General features: G+C 57.4%; 6 protein-coding genes across 6 annotated transcripts; 3 read left to right on the top strand and 3 right to left on the bottom strand.

The window, feature by feature from the left end:
- Nucleotides 1-1,380: 1,380 nt before the first annotated feature.
- On the bottom strand, nt 1,381-2,614 carry EsH8_I_000984 (vacuolar membrane protein-domain-containing protein; the record flags this gene model as incomplete). The annotated part of the gene is made up of 2 exons (XM_083268397.1): nt 1,381-2,007; nt 2,069-2,614. The coding sequence occupies 2 exons, from the start codon at nt 2,612-2,614 to the stop codon at nt 1,381-1,383; spliced, it is 1,173 nt and encodes a 390-aa protein (XP_083118835.1).
- A 2,380-nt stretch (nt 2,615-4,994) lies between these two features.
- Nucleotides 4,995-6,493, bottom strand: EsH8_I_000983 (Zn(II)2Cys6 transcription factor domain-containing protein; the record flags this gene model as incomplete). The annotated part of the gene is made up of 2 exons (XM_083268396.1): nt 4,995-6,367; nt 6,424-6,493. The coding sequence occupies 2 exons, from the start codon at nt 6,491-6,493 to the stop codon at nt 4,995-4,997; spliced, it is 1,443 nt and encodes a 480-aa protein (XP_083118834.1).
- Nucleotides 6,494-8,368: 1,875 nt separating this feature from the next.
- EsH8_I_000982 (ribosome biogenesis protein ERB1) lies at nt 8,369-10,727 on the top strand (the record flags this gene model as incomplete). The annotated part of the gene is made up of 2 exons (XM_083268395.1): nt 8,369-9,049; nt 9,102-10,727. The coding sequence occupies 2 exons, from the start codon at nt 8,369-8,371 to the stop codon at nt 10,725-10,727; spliced, it is 2,307 nt and encodes a 768-aa protein (XP_083118833.1).
- Nucleotides 10,728-12,080: 1,353 nt separating this feature from the next.
- EsH8_I_000981 (uncharacterized protein) lies at nt 12,081-13,140 on the top strand (the record flags this gene model as incomplete). Its single annotated transcript, XM_083268394.1, has 3 exons — nt 12,081-12,231; nt 12,399-12,691; nt 12,775-13,140. 3 exons carry the CDS (start codon nt 12,081-12,083, stop codon nt 13,138-13,140), a joined length of 810 nt encoding a protein of 269 aa, XP_083118832.1.
- A 1,365-nt stretch (nt 13,141-14,505) lies between these two features.
- Nucleotides 14,506-15,796, top strand: EsH8_I_000980 (SDR family oxidoreductase; the record flags this gene model as incomplete). The annotated part of the gene is made up of 2 exons (XM_083268393.1): nt 14,506-15,195; nt 15,311-15,796. The coding sequence occupies 2 exons, from the start codon at nt 14,506-14,508 to the stop codon at nt 15,794-15,796; spliced, it is 1,176 nt and encodes a 391-aa protein (XP_083118831.1).
- Nucleotides 15,797-17,127: 1,331 nt separating this feature from the next.
- Nucleotides 17,128-18,809, bottom strand: EsH8_I_000979 (uncharacterized protein; the record flags this gene model as incomplete). Its single annotated transcript, XM_083268392.1, has 2 exons — nt 17,128-18,568; nt 18,619-18,809. The coding sequence occupies 2 exons, from the start codon at nt 18,807-18,809 to the stop codon at nt 17,128-17,130; spliced, it is 1,632 nt and encodes a 543-aa protein (XP_083118830.1).
- Nucleotides 18,810-21,553: the final 2,744 nt, after the last annotated feature.

The following is a 21,553-nucleotide window of genomic DNA, read 5'->3' as shown; positions in this document are numbered from 1 at the left end:
CCGCGAGGGCTCGGGCGGACCTCAGTCGCCGACTGCCTGACCATCGTCCGAAACCTGCGGACAACGTTACCTCATCCACGTCAAAGATGATCGGTTGGTGTTGTTTCTCGTTTCATTTTCTCTCGGGGGGCGGAGTGGGATGGATGGGCGGGCTCGCCACGGTACCCCTCCATCAGCAGCAACGGACGATCTGGTGGCCGATCCGGGTCGTGGTTTGCGTGTATGACGATGCGCCAACGGAGGCCGGTGTCTTCGCGCTGGTCCTCGTGGTGTCGCTGGTACAGCCCGCCCGCAGACAGACGTACGTCGTGGGCCTCCAACCCCGGGATGGCTCCGGACCTTGCGCGTCGTCCGAACTCGCTGCCTGTCGTCGGCCTTTGCCCTCTCCAGTCCGGACACGAAACCCGCGTTCTCCAAGTGGACTTGCCAGCCTGTCCGGGGGGCGCGAGCGTTCGCGCACAAACCAAACCGTCTTTTCCCTCGAACGAATCCCACTCCTAAAGTGCCCCTGCCCGTCCTCGAAATGGGGAGCTGGCCCTTCTTCTCCCCCCTCTAAAATCTCACGACCGGAACAGTAGCCAACATGGTGTCGTCCCAAATGCATGTGACCGGGAAATGTGGATCAGAAGCACGCGGGGTGAGCGACCGGCTCCGGAACGTCCCCCCCCTGCAGAGCCTAGTCTCAACCCGCTCGTGCCGTGCCGAGTCACATTCGGCATCCTCCCATATTACCTTCCCCCTCCTCGAGCTCGAAGGGAACTTCCATTCACCGCCTACGCTACTTTGCACCCCGCCACGCAAGATGCGGTGGTATTGTTTAGTGAAATACTAGCAGGGAGACAGACACTTGGCCACTCTCGCTAGTCGATCGGCCCGGAAGCCGGACATCATCGACCCGGCTCTATGCGGGCCTTCTCTGGGGGGGTGGGGGGAGTTTATCATTATTCTTTAACTTTTTTTTTTTCGCAGTCAGACGCGGCCATTACGAGTGTGGGTGCCCTAGCCATGTCTGACTCCGGGAGGGGGAGGGGGTTTGCCGGATGCGATTTGGTAAGCACGAGGACAAACGGCGACAGCCCGTTACATCCCGATCGGCCCAAAGATGCAGATCATTAACGGCCCTGATGCCGAGCACTCTCACGGCACCGAGACTCAACGCGTTGGTTGTCGCCGCAGCAGCAAAATGGCCTATGGTGGCGACAGCGCACACACAGATTGGGGGCAGAACAGCGGTATCGTCCAAATTTGCTAGTAAGTCAACGCGCTTAAGATCATTTCCATATTGCTACAGCCTTCAAGGCAGCTTGTACCGTTTGTTTGTCGGACAAATATTTCTCTTCGGTCCCCGTTCAAACCAATAAACTAAATATACAAAACACATCATTCCTTGGGGAAAAGCTCCTGAGAAATGTCCTTCCTCTGGTGATTCGTCCGGCTTGAGCTGCTCCCAATCACCGTCGGCACATCGCCGTCCACATCTGGGTCATACTCGGCATCATCCGTACGCGCCGCCTTCTTCAACTTGAGACTCGCCCCATCGTCCGAGTTCGAATCCTCTTCGGTCGCTGACTCTGCGTCGTCGTACGGGCTGACGCCCGCATTCCTTGAGCTCCAGTCCGGGTCCTCTTCCGACAGCCGCTCGTGCTCGTGCTGGGGCTGCTTGATGAAGGAGTCGATGATGTAGTACTGCAGCGCGTTCATGATGAGCGGGAAGAACATCATGACGAAGAAGATCTGAAGCTGCTCGTTGCCCTCGGTCCACCGCAGAGCCCAGTCACCAACGTGCGAGATCCAGGGCAGCAGGAGGAAGATGATGAGGACGCAAAACTTCATGCCAAAGAGGCCGCAGAAGTATATCAGGGACTGCTTCAGCCACCACCAGGCGTTGGGAGGGCTTCCATAGTTGCCAGACCGGATCGACTCTTCGGGCTTGCCCAGAGGCGTGTGTGCCACGAGAGCCGTCAGAACGCGGAGGAGCACGATGAGGATGGGGATACCGATCGTGGTCTACAAGACAACAGTCAGTTCGGCGTCCACAGGGGGGAAGCACAAGATGGGGGTTGCTTACATCAATGGCGAGGTTGAGCAGGTAAAATGAGCAAGGGTTGGGGGTGTAGTCATCGTCCCTTCTTAACAATCTCCGCGCGTTGGACGTCACTGCCGGGTCGAGTGTGACAGACATGCGTCCCGACGTCAACATGGACATGAAGATATTGGCGATGTGCACCAGAACCGAACCAAACACCTGCTTCGACACGTCGAAGAACCAGATCTTGACGGGGCGTTGGGGCCTTTCCCTCCACCGCTTATAAACCAAGGACAGCAGGGCGAGGCCACCGAGGGCGGCCTGGACGATGAGGGCGAAGGAACCGAGCAGGCTGCACTCGCCGGAGCCGCCGTTGTCGCCGTCTGTCATGCCGGCGGTGGCTGTTGCGGAGACGGCGGTACTGACGACGCTGGCGATGGCATCCACGAGGGCCTCTGTCGTCTGAGTCGATATGGGAATCATGGTGTTTGCTGCTGCTGCTGTTGCTGTTGCTGCTACCGCAGCGGCGATGGTAGAGGGAACATCTTGGGCGCCGGTCGCAATCGCGTAGGGTGGCGGGGGGGCCATTGGCCTGGCCGACTCGGGGTTAAAAAAAAAAGGGACTAGTAGAGGGAGGGACAGGAATGGTGGTTGTCTCTGAAATGACGGAGTGACGTCTGGTCGGGAGGGGGGCGAGAAGCGGCGTCGTCACGGGGCGGTGGTAAACCCAAACTAGGAGCGAGACAAGCGCGCCTGCAATGCAGCGTTGGGGGGAAAAAGGAAGTCGAGAAGAGAATGGAGAAGAAGCAAACAAGCAACAGATACTCCGGGGCGCGCGCAGAAAAACCGATGAGCGGGGGAAACGGTTTGTTTAAAGAAGAGAGAAACACGTAGAGGGACGAGTAAGAGAGAGGAGAGAGAGAGAGAGAGGAGACTATGGACAGCGGAAAGTGATCGGCCACGGGGATAATGGACGAAGGCTGTCACGAGGCGGAGTAGGAAAGTGACATGCAGCACAGACGCTGGAGTGGACTTGGTGTATGTGTGAGGATCTTAAGGTCAGGGGAGCAAGCATGGTAGCCAGTCGACTAGTGCAGCGTCTTGCGGTCTGCTCAGGAGCCTTCCGTGGAGCCACGGTCAGTGAGCGGTCTAGCGTTTTGCTCAAAGGCCCGCCGATGCACGCCCAAAAAACCGACAAGGCGCGAGCTCCTGTTGGCAGGCCCGGTCATCAGATCAGCACACATCAGACACTGCTGTTTGGCGTATCCGTAATCGATTTCCCGCTGATAGAGACTTCAGTTGGGGCCAGGTCCTGACACAAGCTTACTTCCGATCGGGCCTAGCGTCCCCGCATAAACGGACTTAGGCTGCCGTGAAGATTCGGCCCCAAGCGAGAGCGATGACTGTGTAGGGGGCGACTCGGGGATTAAGGCGCTAGCCAAGGCTTGTTGGCTTTCCCAGTTTTAGTGTTTTACAGTTTGGAGTTCGGGGTGGGGATTAACGAGATTGGAATTGGGAGATGAAGCAGACACGGCAGCCAGCGAGAGGACGCCGCGGCCCACGGACGCCGGACGGAGTGAAAGCCCGTCGAGCCACCCCCAATCCTCACCATTCTCACCGGGCCACCCGGTTCCAACTCTCTCTTAACGCGATGGCGCAGCGGCCAATGTCCGTCTTTCATCCTCCGCCTGCAAATGCCGTTTTGCCTACCGCCGTGCCTGTACCCTCTCCTGCACTAACACAGCGTAGCATTCGATGCCAAGAGCCCATGTACGACTGGTGCAGATGTTAGGCCCATTCCCCCCTTCTTATTTGCCCCGTTGCCGCTACCCGTGCTGTAATATTACGGATGCTTTACCTGTCGGGACATCGCATCCTCGGCCGGCGCGTCCTGTCCGCTCGATATCTGCTCTTGGAGTCATTACTAAAGAGCTTGGCATTTCACGTAACGCTTTCAACCCCAAGGAAACTTGTGTGTCAGCCCAAAGAGGGCCCGAAGAGTAATGTCGGACAGCCGAGCCCCGTCTTTCGGCTCATCGCTGTTTGTCTTACCTCGCTATACACTATGTCGTCCTTTGTATGACTCGTTGCTATCAATAGCAGCCCAGCAGAGCCCCTTTGTTGCCCCAGACGCCGGCCAGCCAAGTAAGAAAGCCACTACTTACTCAGCCCGGTGTCTCGTGTCTCACAGCGCCGCTGACGGTTGGAATTCTCAACTCTGGTCAGGCAGGGCCCGACCCGAAGAGCTGGTTGCCCCAGTTGCAATTTCAGATTCTCACCCTGGTACCCATCCCATCTCCATGACTGCATAGAAGCTGTCATGGAACGTTAACACCTTGCTTGGCAGGCGGGCGACGAGAAAAAAAAAAGTTCGTACATCCTGGGAGTAAGTTGTACTTACAAAAAAGGGCGGTTCTGCCACACCAAAGCAAGTGTTTCTTGCTCTATTGATAACCCATCGCCTGGCTCCTCTCAGCATTCTGTCTCAAGTGGGAACCGCCTTTTATGCTAGTAGACTCGGGTACTTTTAACCCGCTTCGATGTGTACATCGTCTTTTTTGCACCCGCTTGCTTGGGTCACTGCCACCCTAGCTGTCGTTGGAATTTCGAGTGACACAAGCCTGCCGATCAACAACTCCAGCTCCATGGATTTGGTCTTCGCCTTGGAATGGCCAAATGGAAACAGGGTAAAGTCAATGTTGAGCGTGAGTGAAATGTATATCAATATCTAGCCTGCTCCTCTCTTCCGAACGCCGAATAGCTAGGTATCAAGTTGTCCTGAAAGATGCTTCTAAATAACATCGAACCAAATACAAATGGACCGCTTCAGGCTCGCTTTTTTTTGCCCCTGTTACGCCGTCTATCTTTCGGCGCCTAGGCCATCATAGCATGTGTGAGGCCGTTCGCCTTCCCTTAATCATCAGCATACTTGAAAATAAAACCCACACCCGGAGAGAAAGCCTCGGCCTCATGCAATGACGAGCTTGTCCAAAGCAACTCGCGCCATTTCTATAATTTTCAGACAATTCCGGTCCTCCTTGCGGTCCGTTTGCCCCTCCCGAACCATCAAGTTCTGCTCCGCATGCAGCACCGGATGAGGGAGACCGGCAGCAACGATTGCATCAAGCTGATCATGTCGATTGATGGACCGAGCCTCCATCTCTTTGATAACGTCCTTGAGCCCAAGGTGGTGATACGGCACTGCAAAGCCCGCCTCGTCTCTCCTCTCGATATCGTATCCATACAAGTCAACCTTTAAAAGTCCTCGGATTGAAAGCCTCCAACTGTTGGGGTCCATCTCTCGGTTGTCAAAGGCGTCGGAGGCACCGCAGGCACTATCGTTTCTACGCAGCTCACCCCAGAGGCCACCGTAGTCCGAGAAACGAAAAGTGATGGACCGGCCCTCCTTCTTGGCTTGGGCGGCCTCGGTTTCAATGAGCTCGAGGATCTTGGCGTATGCGTTGGCAGTCGCTGGCAGAATGGCACCCAGCATCATCATGTTTTGGAACGACTGCATCGGGGGCGGCTTCGTCACGTCTGGAAAGCTGCATGCCGGGCAGTTGATGACATCATGGGCTACTCGAGCCGCTGTCCTAGCTATGGTCATGGCGATTTTGATATCGTTTGGTAATCTCGACAGGGCGTCCAAGGAAAGGAATAGCTGAGAGAGACAGGAACATGAGGCGTTGGCGTATGGTTTCGGAACCGCCTCCACCTCTTTGCTGGTGCTGGTGCTGGTGCTAGTGTCGGCGTCGGTGTCTGTGTTGGAAGAGTTACTTGATTCTGGGGTGTTTGTGTTGTTCGTATGGGAAGTCTCTGATGAGGTTGGAGGGGAGAGACTGGTGGCAGCCTCGGGCACTTGCGCCGAGAGCAGGTCTATGAAGCTTTTATTGGTATCTTGAGGAAATTCCTCGTCAGCAGGGTCACTTTCGTCGAAGTTGATGTCACCTAACAGGTCAACACCCCCAAACTGGAAATCCCCAGCAGGGTACCGCGGCTCGGCGTAGGCCGCGGTAAGACTTGACAGCTCAGGCGGCAGCGTCAATGGCGGCAACCCCTCCAACGGAGAGAGAAGGTCGAGGTAGTTGATGCCGGAGAGGTCCGGGTTGAAGAATGCCGAGAAGTCTGTGTTCAAGGTCGGTTGTGTGATGAGAGGCGCCTGCGGCTGCTGGGGCTCGCTTTGAGGCTCGTCGGGAGAGGGTTGCCCTTCGGGCTCTTCGACATGTCTACGTTTCCTTGGCCGACCCATCTGTTTCTGGGGCGAGTAGACACATCTCAGATCCTCCCTCTTGCACCGCGAGCAGCCATCGGGCTCCTTTGTGCAAGCAAGCTTCCGCGAACCTGAGGTGGCATGTGAGTTGGCGAGGCTGACGTTGGTGGAGCAGGCAGCAACTTACGGCACTCATCACACGCGCGATGCTTGACGACACCGCCAGCTGATTTGGACTGGCTACTACTTTGGGGCATGGCTTTACAGGATAAGGGATACGAGGGAACTAGAGAGGCGTTGTCGCGATTGCCTGACGATGTGCGTTGAACGAATTACTCTGATTACTCGGAGTTCTCTACTGTGGGAGAGCGGCGCCCAGGAGGTTTATATGTAGGCGACGAGGAATGTGTGTGGGTGATGCGATGATGGCGTTTATGACTCTAGACGGCAGCGACACGGGCACGATGCTGAGGCCCTTGCTACCTTAGCTCGTGGCTTGCTCTCCAGCTGAATCTCGGTGTGTTTGTTTTGGGCCGCGATGTACACGAGGTGGAGAGGCATGCGGACGGTGACACCAAAGGGTGGGAGATGCAGAAGCAATGTGAGGGTGAGCGAGGGACAGGCAAGACACGAGTGCACGCAGAAGGGAAAGCTTGTCCCGTCTACGGCGTACGAATTGATGTCTAAGGTTGGGAGCAGCCACGCAGCATGGCTGACATCCCCTTAGCTCAGGCGGGCCCCCTTTGAAAAAGCGTACGAAATGCAGTGTTTGGTCGCCCTTTGCACCACCACCACTAGTCACTCGGTGGCCCTCATTCGAAGGATTCAACGGGGCTCAGCACTACCCCAACCATGCATACTATGACGGCGCTCAACGGGGTGACCAAGGTACTTGTGATAAATGCTTCGATTATTTCAATGTCGCAACCGCCCTCGACCCCCCATTGGTCTAACGGGAGTACCTCTCACCTTTCACACAGCGAGGTGACTGGTCGCTTCAAAACCACACAGATTCTAACCCGGCCCTCAAGGTTCCTCCTCATGTCAAGATTCCTCCGAAAGTCTCTCCTTGATCGGAAGACAGAGACGAAGCTACGGAATTTGCTCCATCTCTCTCTTTCATGCCACATACGTCAACTAGACAGAGTGCCTTGGGCATGCCGGAGGAGGTTTCTCTTGGCCCGGGTTGGGGCGTTATTCGATCGTGGCGCCTTGATTGGCCGAGTGCATCTATCTAATTTGCAACTATTTGAGTCACCGGCAAGGGAAAAATGGCAAGATGAAAAGATAACCACTCGGAGCGTCTCGGTGAGGCCGGAGCCTCCAAGCCGTTCCTGGCATGACTGGGCTGACGATGGAACGTGAAACCCTCATGGAGAAAAGTCCCCTCAGCCGTGAGATGTCACAAGAAACCTCGTGGTGATTACATTGATCCATGAAATGTGTAAGGAGGAATTCCACATCATGCCGCATAAGCTCAGCGCTGTGCCGCGTCCATTGGTGCCAAGAAACCGCCTCGTACCTGCTGCCAATTAGTCTCATACTACGTTGTAGTGCATTCAGCGCTGAGGGGTTTGCTTCTGGCTAGCAGCACGACAGCTGAAGGGCGCCCTGTAGGGCCACCCGTGCATGCACTGGGCAAGACTGGTACACGCCCGGAAGGCGCTGCGCCTGCTGACGATAGGCGTCCAAATTGCTCGCCCGACGACGACCACTGTGGCGCATCCTCCATTCCTGATACGTCCAGCAGTTCCACATCTTCTCGAACCTCTGCCACGTTTTCAGTGTCAAGGGCGTTGGGCTAACCAGTGGCTGTCTCTCCGTCACTCCCTGCAGTCGGAAGTATTGCAATTCGTTGCCATGGACCGCGCTGTTGCAGGGCAGATTTTTTTGTAATTTTTTTTTCGGTGGATTTCCAGTTTTGGTATTGGTAGATGCTCTCGGAATGATTCCACTCTTTCTTTCATTGCTAGCGCTCCGGTCAACCCCGCTGGGCGGTGTGGGACGCGCTAGCACCGTCCGACGGCAGAAAAAAAAATTCCAGAGAAGGCGCTCCCAACCCGCCTGCACCTGCATCGCGAAGCTCCAAAAATAGCCATTCACCACATTTTGGCTTGATACCTTCCACCACAATGGCGGCACGACAAGCGTTAGGAAAGCGGAAGGAGCCGCAGGCGGAGGCGCCAATTGACGACGAGTTCGGTGATGCAACTTTGGAGGGCGTCCTGTCTCAGAGCGAGGATGATTCCGACTACGAAGAAAACTTGGAAGATGATTTCGACGGCGAGGGATCCGAGGACGAGGACGAGGAGGAGGACATCCTGAGCGATGACATCCCCTCCGATGCTGACGACGAAGACGTCTCTTCGAAGCTCAGATCCTCAAAGCCCCTCAAGGACTCTGGCGCTGTTGCCAGTGGCGATGCGGCCGACGCCGAGGACGACGGGCCCAACTACAGGGTCGTCACCGACGCCAATGGAAACGTTCGCTACGAGTACGACGAGATCATCCCCGACTATGATTCCGACGACAGCGATGCGCAGGAGCCGGTCAACACCATCGGTGACATCCCTCTGTCCTTCTACGACTCCTACCCTCACATTGGATACGACATCAATGGCAAAAAGATCATGCGCCCGGCTACCGGCGAGGCATTGGACGCTTTGCTTGAGACTATCGAGATCCCCAAGGGCTGGACCGGCTTGACCGACCCCGCCACGGGCAAGCCTCTCAACCTGACCCAGGACGAGCTCGAACTGTTGCGCCGCGTCCAGATGAACGAGGTTCCCGAAGAAGGCTACGACCCCTACCCCGTGAGCACCCCGTGATCCGTTTTCCGCCGGCATCAATGCTAACAAGACATAGGAAATGGTGCACTGGTTCACCGCCCACGAGGAGAAGATGCCCCTGAGCGCGGCACCCGAGCCGAAACGCCGCTTCGTCCCCTCCAAGCACGAGGCCAAACGGATTGCCAAGCTCGTCAAGGCCATCAAGGAGGGACGCATCCTGCCCTACAAGCCGCCTGAAGAGAGGGAGAAGGAGGAGGCCGAGAAGGAGGAGAACTACTACGACATCTGGGCGAATGAGGAGGAGCGGCCGCCGCACGTCATGAACATCCCGGCGCCCAAACTCCCGCCCCCAGGCTACGACCTCAGTTACAACCCTCCCCCTGAGTATCTTCCGACAGAAGCCGAGAAGGAGGAGTGGGAGAACCAGGACCCCGAGGACAGGCCCAAGGAGTACCTGCCCGCCAAGTTTGACGCGCTGCGCAAGGTTCCTGCCTACGGCGAGTTCGTCAAGGAGCGCTTCGAGCGCTGTCTCGACCTTTACCTGGCTCCTCGCGTGCGCAAGAACAGGCTCAACATTGATCCCGCGTCGCTTCTTCCCAAGCTGCCCCGCCCCGAAGAGCTTAGACCTTTCCCCACGTCCTGCCAGACCGTCTTCCGCGGCCACGAAGGCCGTGTGCGGTCTTCCGCCATCAGCCCCGACGGAGAGTGGCTTGCGAGTGGTGGCGATGACGGCACTGTGCGCCTGTGGCACCTCCGCACCGGTCGCCAGGAGTGGATGGCTAAGCTCAGCGTTGATGAGGCTGTGAACGTCGTTCGCTGGCGCCCGAACAAGGAGACGTTCATCCTGGCCGCCGCCGCCGGCGAGGACATCTTCTTCGCGGTCCCTCCTCGCGGTGCCGACGGCATCGACAAGGCCAGCCGCGACATTCTTGACGCTGGCTTCGGCTACGCCACGCAAAACCCTCAGCCGACAACCGCCGTCACCAAGGAACACCCTGGCAAGTGGGCTAGACCTGGCTCCAAGCTGGAGGCCGCCGGCGTCTTGCTCAAGGCCACCGTCAGATCGACCATCAAGGTCATCAGCTGGCACAGACGTGGCGACTTCCTCAGCACCGTCTCCCCCAGCGGTCAGCGCAGCGCCGTCGCCATCCACACGCTGTCGAAGCACCTGACGCAGATTCCCTTCCGCAAGCTGCCCGGCCTCGCCCAGACGGCCCAGTTCCACCCCTCGCGACCCCTCTTCTTTGTCGCGACCCAGCGCATGATCCGCTGCTACGACCTCCAGAGGCAGGAGCTTGTCAAGGTTATCCAGCCCGGTGCCCGCTGGATCTCGTCCTTCGACGTCCACTCCGGCGGTGACAACATTGTCGTGGGATCTTACGACAGACGTCTGCTGTGGCACGATCTCGACCTCTCCAACCGCCCCTTCAAGACGATGCGCTTCCACTCCGAGGCCATCCGCGCGGTCAAGTACCACCGCAGCTTCCCCCTGTTCGCCGACGCCAGTGACGACGGTACGCTGCAGATCTTCCACGGCAAGGTCGTCAGCGACCTCATGGAGAACCCGACCATCGTGCCGGTCAAGATGCTCAAGGGCCACAAGATCGTCAACAAGCTTGGTGTCTTGGACGTGGACTGGCACCCTACGGAGCCCTGGTGCGTGAGTGCCGGCGCCGACGGCACCTGTATCCTCTGGACCTGATTTGCGAATCTATGGTGGAGGATACTTGTAAGGTTTTCAAAAGACAGCGAGGCGTTGGGAAAAACAAAAGAACCAAAAGAAACCACAACAAACTACACAACTTTGCTTTTTAAACCTTGTTCATCATGTCAATTAATTCGCTCTGGAATTATCCGCAGGAAGGTGCCAATAATGGATATCGAATTCGTACAATGACGTCCCACCCATATGTTTTGCTTGCATCGTGCATGGTCCGAATCACTTCCCATTTTGTCTGTGCTGAGGGTGCCGAGAAACATAAAGGCAGTATCCGCAATGCCTGCCAACAATCGAGTTCGGCCTTGCTGGGAAGTCAATGGATGAAGTAATCTCATCTAGGGGAGCCCCTCGAATGAGCGGATGGAGGTCCCTTGGCGACGGAAGACGGTGCCGAAGGAACCGAGGGGGCCGTACAACCCACAGCACCAGCGCAAGGTGTTGGCTGCAAGTTTAATTAGGCGTTGGCTCGTGCTCCCCAACGTCTCATTTCCATTGACGGAGCGCGTCTTTTCTGGCCCCGCGGAGCATGCGATGGATGTTGCCAGTTCCGCCCCCCTTCTTCCTGCTCTTCTTCAATCTGAAACCTGCCCTGCATCAAGAGGGCGTCACACCCGCGGGGCTGCCATCTTAATTACCAGCCGTTATTGACCTCCCCTCTGTTCCATCCGCCTGCACGCCCGAATCCCCAAACCCACGGCATGCACAGACAAACCGAACGGAGGGAGATCGGTCGGAATCGCATTGTCGTGTAAGCGGTGGAACACCTGGTCCGGTGCTTTTTCCAGCCCGGGCATGGACAAGGCATGATGGCCCGGAACTTCCAAGGCTTTTAAGACAAGGTTATCTGCCGTTTCTTGCGTCGGATCGCCGCCGCCATCGACAGAGGAGGTGTTTACAGCAAAGCAGTGTGCCGTTTTCTGGGCGTCGTCCCTCCTCTCAAGAACGGCCGACGTCTCATTGCCTTGGTCTTCTGTTCTGATCCTGCCCTGCCCCCCGTCCTCCCACCGTCTACATCCATCCTAGTGCTCTGCTCTGGGTGTGGCCCATATGCTCATTTCCCTGATCTGATCCCGCATCGAAATATCCTCTGATTTGGGGCCGCGTTCCCACTTTTTTACTCTGTTCTGCAGAATCCAGGACCCTGCTCGTTCCCAGAGGCTTGGATGCTTCAGGTGGCCTAAATAGCAAATTCCTGCCCTTCCCGCGTCGGCACACCTGCGTGTATTCTCACTCTCTGCTGCTTAATGCTTTTTCCCTTCTCTTCTTTCCTTCGCCATACATATTGCCTTCTTACCGTCCGGCTGCTTGCACGCGGCGCTCTCTATTCTGCCCAACATGGTGTCTTCGATTTCGTACGCGGCGGCGCTGCTGCCCCTGTTCGCGGCCTCCGTCTCGGCCCAGAACTTCACAATCGCCAACGGCCAGATCTTCACGCCGGGCCTGGTCATCTTGGACGCGCCTCAACCGGGAACCCCGCTGGGCGGAGGTTAGTAGCAAACCCGTAGATCCGAGACCACCAGCGACAAGGACTTTTTTCTCTCTTAATGGGGTTCTTTTTGTGTCTTTTTTTTATATCAGTTTTTCAATTTAAAAAGAAAAGAAAAAAAACGTCTTTGGTCTGGTGATGGGAATGTCTAACACAAGAGTCTGCAGATAATCTCCATGTCGCGCTGGACGTATCGACAAACGGCAAGATGCCGCTGCCGCCGTACGCCGAGGACAGCCCGACCAAGATCTTCAACGTGACCATGTTCCTGTCCAGCTACACCACCGGCCGCAACTTCACAATCACCAACGGCACGGCGACGGCCAACAACGCCAGCCTGGGCGACATCATGTTCCAGGAGCCCGGCAGCACGGTGAAGCACGTCAACTGGATCTGGCCCGACTGCCTCGTCGGCAACGGACAGCCCAGCTCGACCGCCAGCGACCGCGGCGCTTACAATGTAAGGACCCGGCACGGATCCCGGGGGGGAAGTGGGTGCGCGGGTGGCGGACACGGCCCAAGCTGACTCGAGGTTCTCGTTAGATTTCCATCCGGCAAAACTTCCGCCTCAACAACGAGGACCACTACACCATCTTTGACGTGCCCATCTCCGTCACGAACAGCATCGAGGAGAAGGACGGGCGCCCGTCGTGCGACGCCCTCAACAACCCGCTGCTGACGGCGGATGAGCTCAACGCCACCGCGGCGAACGCCGTCGGCGTGCTCTTCGCGCCGGGCGACTCGACGACGATCGAGGTCAAGGCCGGCGACGGCAGCGACGACGGGCTCAGCGGCGAAAAGCCCGAGGCGACGCCCGGCGACGGTCTCGGCGCCGGTAGCAGCCTGAGCTGGAGGGACGGCGCGCATTGGCTGTGCCTGGCGAGCATCGGCGCTGCTCTGCTGCTTTGATCTGCAAAGGAGAAAAAAAAGCCCATCGACGACCGGGGGCGCGATGATTGCCTACCTTACTTTTCATGATACCCAGAAGCAGGAGCTGTATTAGTACATATTTCTTAATCGAGTCGCAAGATTCGTGGTTCGCCGTGGGGCGACAACCGGTACATTTACACACACATATATCCGTACATATATATACATATGCACGCACATACTTGGCGGCCGAAGTACTGTTCGATCCCTTCTAGACGTCGAGGTGGACAAACTCAAATCCAAGCCAAGACTGGTCTGGGACAAATAGCCAAACGGTCTTATCTTGAACAAAATAAACGCCGAGCCGACCAGCAGAAAGCAAGCAAAGCACCACTGCCGGGCAGCAGTCGATTACGCAGTAGGAAACTCATTCCCGGGCCCGCCCCACTCCCCCCCGTCTCGGCACCCATCCGTGCGACAGTCCCTACCTACCGTTCTGTGGCCCATTCCGTGACGAGCTGCTATCTGAAAATGGCAATGCGCACGTCTGTCTGCACTACCTCGCGACGCTTGACATGTGGACACACACACACACACACTAACCACCACAAACCTCGTCCTCCCCCAGAGACCGCCCGGTTTAGCTTAACCGACCGCTCGCCTTCCCGCGTCTCTCGCCCTATCAGAACCCTCACCAGGCGGGCTCTGCATCGCTCGCACCAGGCCTGTTGCGACGGTGCCCCCCCCTCCCCGGATTCCCCGCACTCTTGACACACTAAACCTCGGCTGGGTAAACAAACGAGTGCAAAGCTCGTAGGACGACTGCGGTAACCATGACGGGGTGGGAGGAGGAGCTTCACTCGCCAAGCAATGGGTTTCTGGAGCTATGCGGTGCCACCCTTGCCATTCGGCTTCCGTGTGGCCTTGTCGTACATCCCCCCCGGTCAGTGAAATGCTCTTTAAGTACGGGGCTGCGCATGCCGTGGTGCGATGGATCAGAGACCGTTGGTTCTGTAAACCTCCCTCGTCTACAAGACCCTTGGCCCTCTCTGAAATTGGGAGCTTCCCCACGCCGTAACGACAATTCGAAGCGAGCTTGAGCTTGAGCTTGAGCCGAACAGCCGCCATTGTTGGCTTGAACCCGGGGGCTTTCCCTCTCTCCACCAACCTGCCATCCAGGATATCCCCCAGCCGTCGGGCAACAGCTCGAGTCCTCCCAAGACGCAAGTAAAGCACCGGTTCCAACCGTCACCGTAAACCACCCTCATCGCCGATTCTCGCGAAAGCAGAAATTTGCCCGCGTGACGTCTCTTCTCGCCATACCGGGAGGGGGCAAAAGCAATTACCCAAGAAAAACAAAACTTACACACACACACATCAGCAGCGGCTTCTCATCCCTCCAGCATGCCGATGCACCAGGGCTTCCTCCCGCGCGAGGGCCTCGTCGCCGACCCCATCTTCCGCCTCATCGGGCGCACCGCCCTGAACCCGGGCCTGCTGCTCCCGCTCCTGCTCCTCGCCCGCTACACCAAGAGGGGCGGCGACCTCGCCATCCTGCACCCGACGGCGCTCGCGCGCCTGAAGCAGCTGGCGTGGGTCGCCGTCGCGCGCTGGGCGAGCAGCTGGCTCTCGCGGCGGTCGCTGAACAACTGGGTCGCCGACCGGTACGACTGGGCCAAGGAGATCGTGCTCGTCACGGGCGGCGCCGGCGGCATCGGCGGCCACGTCGTGCAGATGTTGGCCGAGCGGGGCGTCACCGTCGTGGTGCTCGACATCCAGGAGCCGACGTTCGCGGCGGCGTCCAACGTGCACTTCTTCAAGTGCGACATCACGTCGACCGAGAGGCTCGCGGCCGTGGCCGCCGACATCCGCGCAAAGGTCGGCCACCCGACGGTGCTCATCAACAACGCCGGCGTCGCGCGCGGCAAGACGGTGCTCGACTCGACGGAGCGCGACATCCGCTTCACCTTTGACGTCAACACCCTCGCGCACTACTGGACCACCAAGGAGTTCCTCCCCAACATGGTGGCCACCAACCACGGCATGGTCGTGACGGTCGCGTCGTTTGCGAGCTTCCTCTCCGTCCCCAACATGGTAAGAAAACAGCACACCTCCCCCGGAGCGGACTGAACGGACAAGGACAAACCAAAAAAAAAGAAGAGAGAGAAGAAAAAAGAAGAAAAAAAAAGGCTAACCTCCCCCGGTGTAGGTCGACTACGGCGGCTCCAAGGCGGCGGCCATGGCGTTCCACGAGGGCCTGTCGGCGGAGCTGGTGACGAGGTACAACGCGCCGCGGGTGCGCACCGTCCTGGTCAACCAGGGCTACACCAAGACGCCGCTGTTCACGGGGTACCAGCAGGGCATGCACTTCCTGATGCCGGCCATGGAGCCCGAGACGGTCGCCGAGGCCGTCGTGCGCAAGGTGCTCGGCGGCGAGAGCGGCCAGGTCATCCTGCCCTCGGCCGGCGCCATGCTGACGTCGCTGCGCGCGTTCCCGCACTGGTACCAGCACCGGCTGCGGAGCCAGTCCGAGAAGCTCATGTCGACCTTCTCGGGCCGCCAGGTCGTCAAGGACGTCGAGAGGTTCTACACCGACAAGGAGAAGGACAAGGAGCCGGAGCCGGAGCACGAGCGGCCCGAGGAGAGCACCGTGCTGGTGGCCGGCCAGGGAGTGGACCGGAACGGGATTGAATAAGGGGGGGCGCGTGTGTAAGCGCGCGGGGGGGTTCCGGCGCCGAGCTGAAGAAAAAGGGGAGGACGGCCGGCCGGCCGGGAGAAGGGCGGGGGGGAGGGTATATACTTTTTTCGAGGTTGAGTGGGATCCGCCCGCGGATCTGCCAGCCGTAACTCTAAATATTAATTTGGTATGCATGTCTCACCGTAGGTGGTAGTGCAAGTGTAGTCCTTCCTGGGCCGGGGGGGGTTCGCGGCAGGGATTGGTCGACCTTTACTTTTTTTCTCCTTCTTCTTATACTACAACATGACACAGAAAAAAAAACCCCCCCGCTAGAGAAAAAAAAAGGGAAAAAAAGAAAAGAAAAAAAGTAAGACATCCGACCGGCTTCGTGGTGTTATAGGGGAGAGAGGAACTCCGGAAAGAACTTTGGAAATGCACTTTGCAACGGAACTTCGGGACTGCATACCCCGCATGTGCATGTGCCCGCCGCTCACGAGAGCCCATTCTCCCTGCGCTCCCATCCAGTTGGTTATGCCGCCGCTTTTCATCCGGGTGCTTTTTCCTCAAGGTTCAGTCACGACTTTACGTCAAACGGGGAGAGTCTGTTATGAATTGGGTTATGGTATTCATCCGCTATCCTCACGGTATATAGAGCACCCCCTAAGCCATGCATGCTTCCAAACTGGGTATGGCTGCAGGCTGTATCGTAGAAAGAGTAACTATCCTCCTGTATCCCCAACGGAACCCTCCTCGGCTTGCCGCTTCTTAGCTCACCCTCCGCCCACAGCCCCAAACCTAAAATCATCCCAAACATGGATGAGCGGCAAAGAGTACGACGCCAGCCTGCGGCTCGTTCAGCGCCAATGTAGAAAACTTGACGTGTGGCGGGCCAGTCCACTCGAAGCAGAACATGAAAAAGAAGGCCCTGGCAGAGAAGCCAAAAGCTGCATAGATGCAACGCCTGTAAAATCAAAAAAAAGACATAGAAAATCCAACAACCGAAAAATAAAATCCATCCGTCCAACAAAGTCTTTTTGACCTGGGTCATTATACAGCTCCGATAAGCTCGTCGTCATGATGAGAAAAAAGTGGCGCTCTGTGTATGCCCGAAACTCCAAGGAAGGCCCCAAACGCAGGGTTTTGTTGCAAACATACGTCCAATAGCTATGCGAGTGCGATTCAGGGATCATCTGTCCATCACACTGAAACCAAAACTTTAAGTAACGCCGCTCGAATGGGTTCTGACTGCATTAGGCTTTAAATAGAAGTCGGTCCCGGAGAAAGGGGCTGTCGGTGCTCCTATGCATGCAAATCGCTCTTTGTATCGTCGTAATCACTTTTTATTAAGCTCAAACGCCGCTCCAGCCGTCCTTGGTCGGCTGGTACGCCTTGTATCCTGGGTAGGTGCCGCCACTGCTTTGAGGGGGGCGCTGTTCTTCTTCGGATTGGCGTTGCGCGCTTCCGCCTGGGCCGCGGTTGTAGTTGTATTGCTGCGGACGGCTGTAGCCCGAGCTGAAATCAAAGCCGCCGGTGTTCTGCAGGTCGGGAGACATGGCGGGGTCGGCGGTGTAGCTGCGCTCGGGAGCAAGGGGGCGGGCCGACTCAGAAGAGAATTGACGCTGGCCGCCACCGTATTGCGGACGACCGTAGTTCTCGTCGAGATACTGGTCTTGCTGGTCGAAGCCGTAGTCATTCTGGGGCGCAGGCGACTGGCGGTAGTCATTGGGAGGAGCCGGGGATCGGCGGTAGTCGTTGGGAGGGGCGGGAGAGCCGCGGTAATCGTTCATAGGACCGGGCGAGCGGCGGAATCCAGGCGGCGCCGGACTGGGTCCATTGCGAGGCGGCGCTGTGAAGCTTCGGGGAATCGGCGCCGGGCTGGGTCCGGTGCGCGGGGGGCGGCCCATGCCGTACCCTCCCTGTTCGTAGTCGCCGTAGCCCTGGTCGACCTCCTGCTGAGGCGGGGGGTAGGTCTGGCCCCTGGGAGGCCCGTAGCCACCGTTGTTGAACTCCCTGTGAGGAGTTCCCCTGCCCTGAGCCATGGCCATACCTCCTGCTGCCGCCATGCCTCCGGCAGCAACAGCTCCGGGTCCGTAACCTTGGTCAACTCCGAACGAGGAAGTCGATTGTCCATATGCACCGTCGTTGTAGCCGTTGAATCCCTGGCCGCCCATTGCGTACGGATCGGCAGGTTGGTTGGCGTTGGCGAAGTAGCCGCTGGAACCAGCTTGGGCATTTTGGCCATATGGACTCCTGGTGCCGGGCATAGGGCTGTTGGGGTGCGACATGGCGTTGGGTGCCATGAGAGGGACATTCGGCCCGTTGGGGTTCGGGGACGGGGCAGGCTTGTTCAACTGCTCCAGTTCCACCTCCTCTTCCAGGGCAACCTTCTTAGAGCCTGCACCTTCCCAGCTGGGCATTGCCGGAAGCGCGTCCCCATCTCCTGCGGCGGCGCCCGACTTGCTGACTTCGAACTCGGCATATTGCGGCGGCGCCGGGGCCGTCGAGGCCGGCGCTGTTGACTGAGCGGCATGCGTAGGCGCGGTGTTGTAGAAGGGGGCCATGGGCGCTTGCGACTTGTATCCTTGGTTCGGTGGTGCGTATGACTCGTCAAGGTGCTTGTGAGGAGTTCCTTTCGGAGTATCACAGCAACCACAGCAGTTTCCGCAGCACTTCAAGCAATAGCAGCACTGGCAGCAGCACGACAGACCGCAGCAGGCGCATCGGATGATGCACCACACAATCGAGAAGATAATCAGGCCTCCAACAATCATCACTCCGATGACGGGCCACCTACGCCAGTCAGTACCAAGGAATCCGGGGCAGGCAGCGGCCAAACCTACTTGCAATATGTGGCAGCCATGCAGTTGTCCCAGCTCGAAAAGGCCGTCTTCACATCATTGATCTGGTTTCCGGCGTTCTCGACCGTGTCTGTAATCCCGCGGCTCTGAATGTTCGCGGCAATGCTCGACACCACTGATCCCCACACTCCTCCCCGAAGGCTCCTCGCCATGGCGACATCAATCGAAGGCATCTTGAATGCTGGTATGTCTCCCCTCTTAACAATGAACGTGGTTTTCGGCGGGATGCCCGCGGAATAAGGGCAATTCGAGGTCGACTAGTCGACCAAAAAAGTTGAGTTGCGAGGTAGCAGCGAGGCTATAGCCCCATTATCTCATGAAACGACTCTTTGCTGTGGTTTGATCGGCTGAAGGGTGAACTCCGTGCTGTCAAGGGGGAAGCGAGGGGCTTGTGTCTTGGATATCGGGTAACGCAGGTGGAACGGCCAAATTCGCGCAAAAGAGTCGGCGGGAAGCAAACGGCGCAAAGGACAGTGGGCGCGAACGAAAGTTAAGCCTCACGGACCGTGAGGGGGATGGATTGGGAAGCGCCCGTGGTCGCGTTAAAGGAGAGAAGGCTCGTCGTCACTGTGGGAGGGCAAAGGGTTCGCCCCTTGCGTAGTGGGTTGGATGGATGGTAGGGGAGCCCGGCGAATGGCGGTTTTCGTCTCAAAATGGCGCTGAAACTGGGCGGCGCAGTCAGTAAGCACGACTAGGTCGACGGCAACACCCCGAAAATAGGGCACTCTGTGGCCCAACAGGCTGTGTCGGTCTTATTGCGAGATGACGCCGTTTGGTGCGAAAAGGGGGGGTCGCAATTCGTGTACGGCGCTTCAGAGACACGGTTATCCCAGGTAGACGGAGGCTGGAACTGAGGGGCCCTTTTTTCGTGAGACTTATTGAGAAAACAAATGCCGAAGTGACGATGAGGCGCAGTCAAGAAAGGAATGGCTTGTTATTCTGCTTCTTTTTCCCACTTTCGGTTTTTTTTTCTTCTTTTTCGCGCGGAGTGAATGAGAGACACGAGGGAGCACTGTCAAACAGCCTCGGGAAATGGAAGTTGAGATGGAAAAAGGAGTGAACGGCACAGGACGCAGACCGCCTGGTGTCGAGGGTTATGCACCTCCAGAGGTTGTCAAGTTGAGTGAGCGACAAGAGGCCGCCGTGGATGGGACGAAGGCTATCCTTGGCCGAAGGTCAGAAGGAAAGGGACGAGCGAGAGAAGAAGGGAAAAAAAAGGATCGAGGTGTGGAAAAAGGCCGGAAGGATCAGGAAATGATGGACGTGATGCACACACTCGGTTTCCTAGAAAGCCACGAGGGGACGATCGGAAGGGACAATGAACAGAGGGGGAACCACCAAACGGCCCGGCGCGGTCAAATCACATTGGAAACGTCAGTGTGCCTACCTAAGAGAGAGCGAGCGATCTGCCTGAGGAGCACAGGGAGATTTTCAGAGGGAAATTTGAAATGCTGTCGAGCGCCATGCCGCTCTAGCGGCCTGCCCCCTGCTCAGACGAACACTGGTGGGGTGAGCGGTTCGCTGCTCGCTTTCTCTTCTGCCTTCTGGTGCCTGTGGTGCCTGCGTCCGTCCCTACCCAAAACGAGCGTCTGGCAAGTCCCCTGCAGTCGCGCAAGTGCCGTGGGTCCCCCTCCCCCGATCCGCTTCAGGGGTCGGAGATGATTGGATTCGTCGACCGCAATCTTGCTGCGCCGATAGTCTGTCACCCGCTTGCGAGTTTTCGACCAGCGCGCGTCCGTTAGAAAAAAATAAAACAATGGAGGAGCCCAAAAGGTGAAACTTAGCCTATTTGGCCTCAGGCATCACTGCCGACCCGGCCCATGGCCCAAGCGTCTGGGGCAAGCATGGTACAATACCTATCTATCTGTATGTGCACACTACATGCACATAACGCGCAGCCACTTGCCTCGGTTACGATGGGAATACGTAAAATAGGCAATGGTTATTCCCAGCCACACACGAAATCACCAGCCACGGCCGTTCTTCGCCACGTTGGGCTGCTGCGAACTGCTGCAAAGGAAACTGCGGAAGCTGCGAATGGGACGCGGTGCTGCCCGCCGCCTGCTTGCCACCATCGACCCGTTCCAGGATCTGCCGGTGGCATTCTCGAAGACGGTCTACTCATTTCTTTTTATCTTATTTTATTTTTATCTTCTCAACGGCGGGTGCAGGGCTGAACTATCTCAAAGGTTAAGGAAATGACCTAGAAGTTCTTCAATCTCTCTGCATTCCCACGAATTTAAATGGTCAAGACCCTGGGCGTCGCCTTGGACGAACAATGCTGCGATATCTCAAGCACATTGCTAGTCTCGTCGAGGCTTCTAACAATACACCTCACAGACCGTCCCGTCCGGGAAAAAGGCTCCGGGTGAGCCTCGAGGCACGCGGCCTTCAATAGCGCTCCAGAGACGACGCTCGGGGGGAATTGAATTAACAGATGCAGCAGCCTACCGGGGAACCGTCTGATACTTGCCGGCGGGAGGGGCCTGTTGATATCGGGCCTTTGACCATGCAGGGTCTCGTCAATAGATAATGCCGCGCTCGGTTTCGAAGCAAGTGCCCATCAAGCAACGACTGCCCGCAAAAGTGTTTGCCACGGGGCTGCAGCCCATGAGGCGTCATGTTAGATTGGATGCAGGAAAACATAACAAAACTAATCCCGGATTTGATATCGGCTCGATGCCCTGTTGGGAACCATCGAGGTCGGAACGCGTCGTCGGCATAAAATTGTCATTACTGATGTTTTGTTATGAAATAAGGTCCAAGGCCAAAAATAAGATTGGCTCCTATCCCGCCCTGGCATAAGGCCAGGGCGACTAAACGTCGTCGCGATGGCTGGTATCCTTCCATCCTCCCGCGAGGTCCTGAGGTCGTGTTTTAGACCCAAACTCCATCCAAAGAAAACCGCCAACGCCAA

Source organism: Colletotrichum jinshuiense, chromosome 1, assembly GCF_051148585.1.
Source record: "Colletotrichum jinshuiense chromosome 1, complete sequence".
Taxonomy (NCBI): Eukaryota; Fungi; Ascomycota; class Sordariomycetes; order Glomerellales; family Glomerellaceae; genus Colletotrichum; species Colletotrichum jinshuiense.
This window is presented reverse-complemented; position numbering and strand designations above follow the sequence as displayed.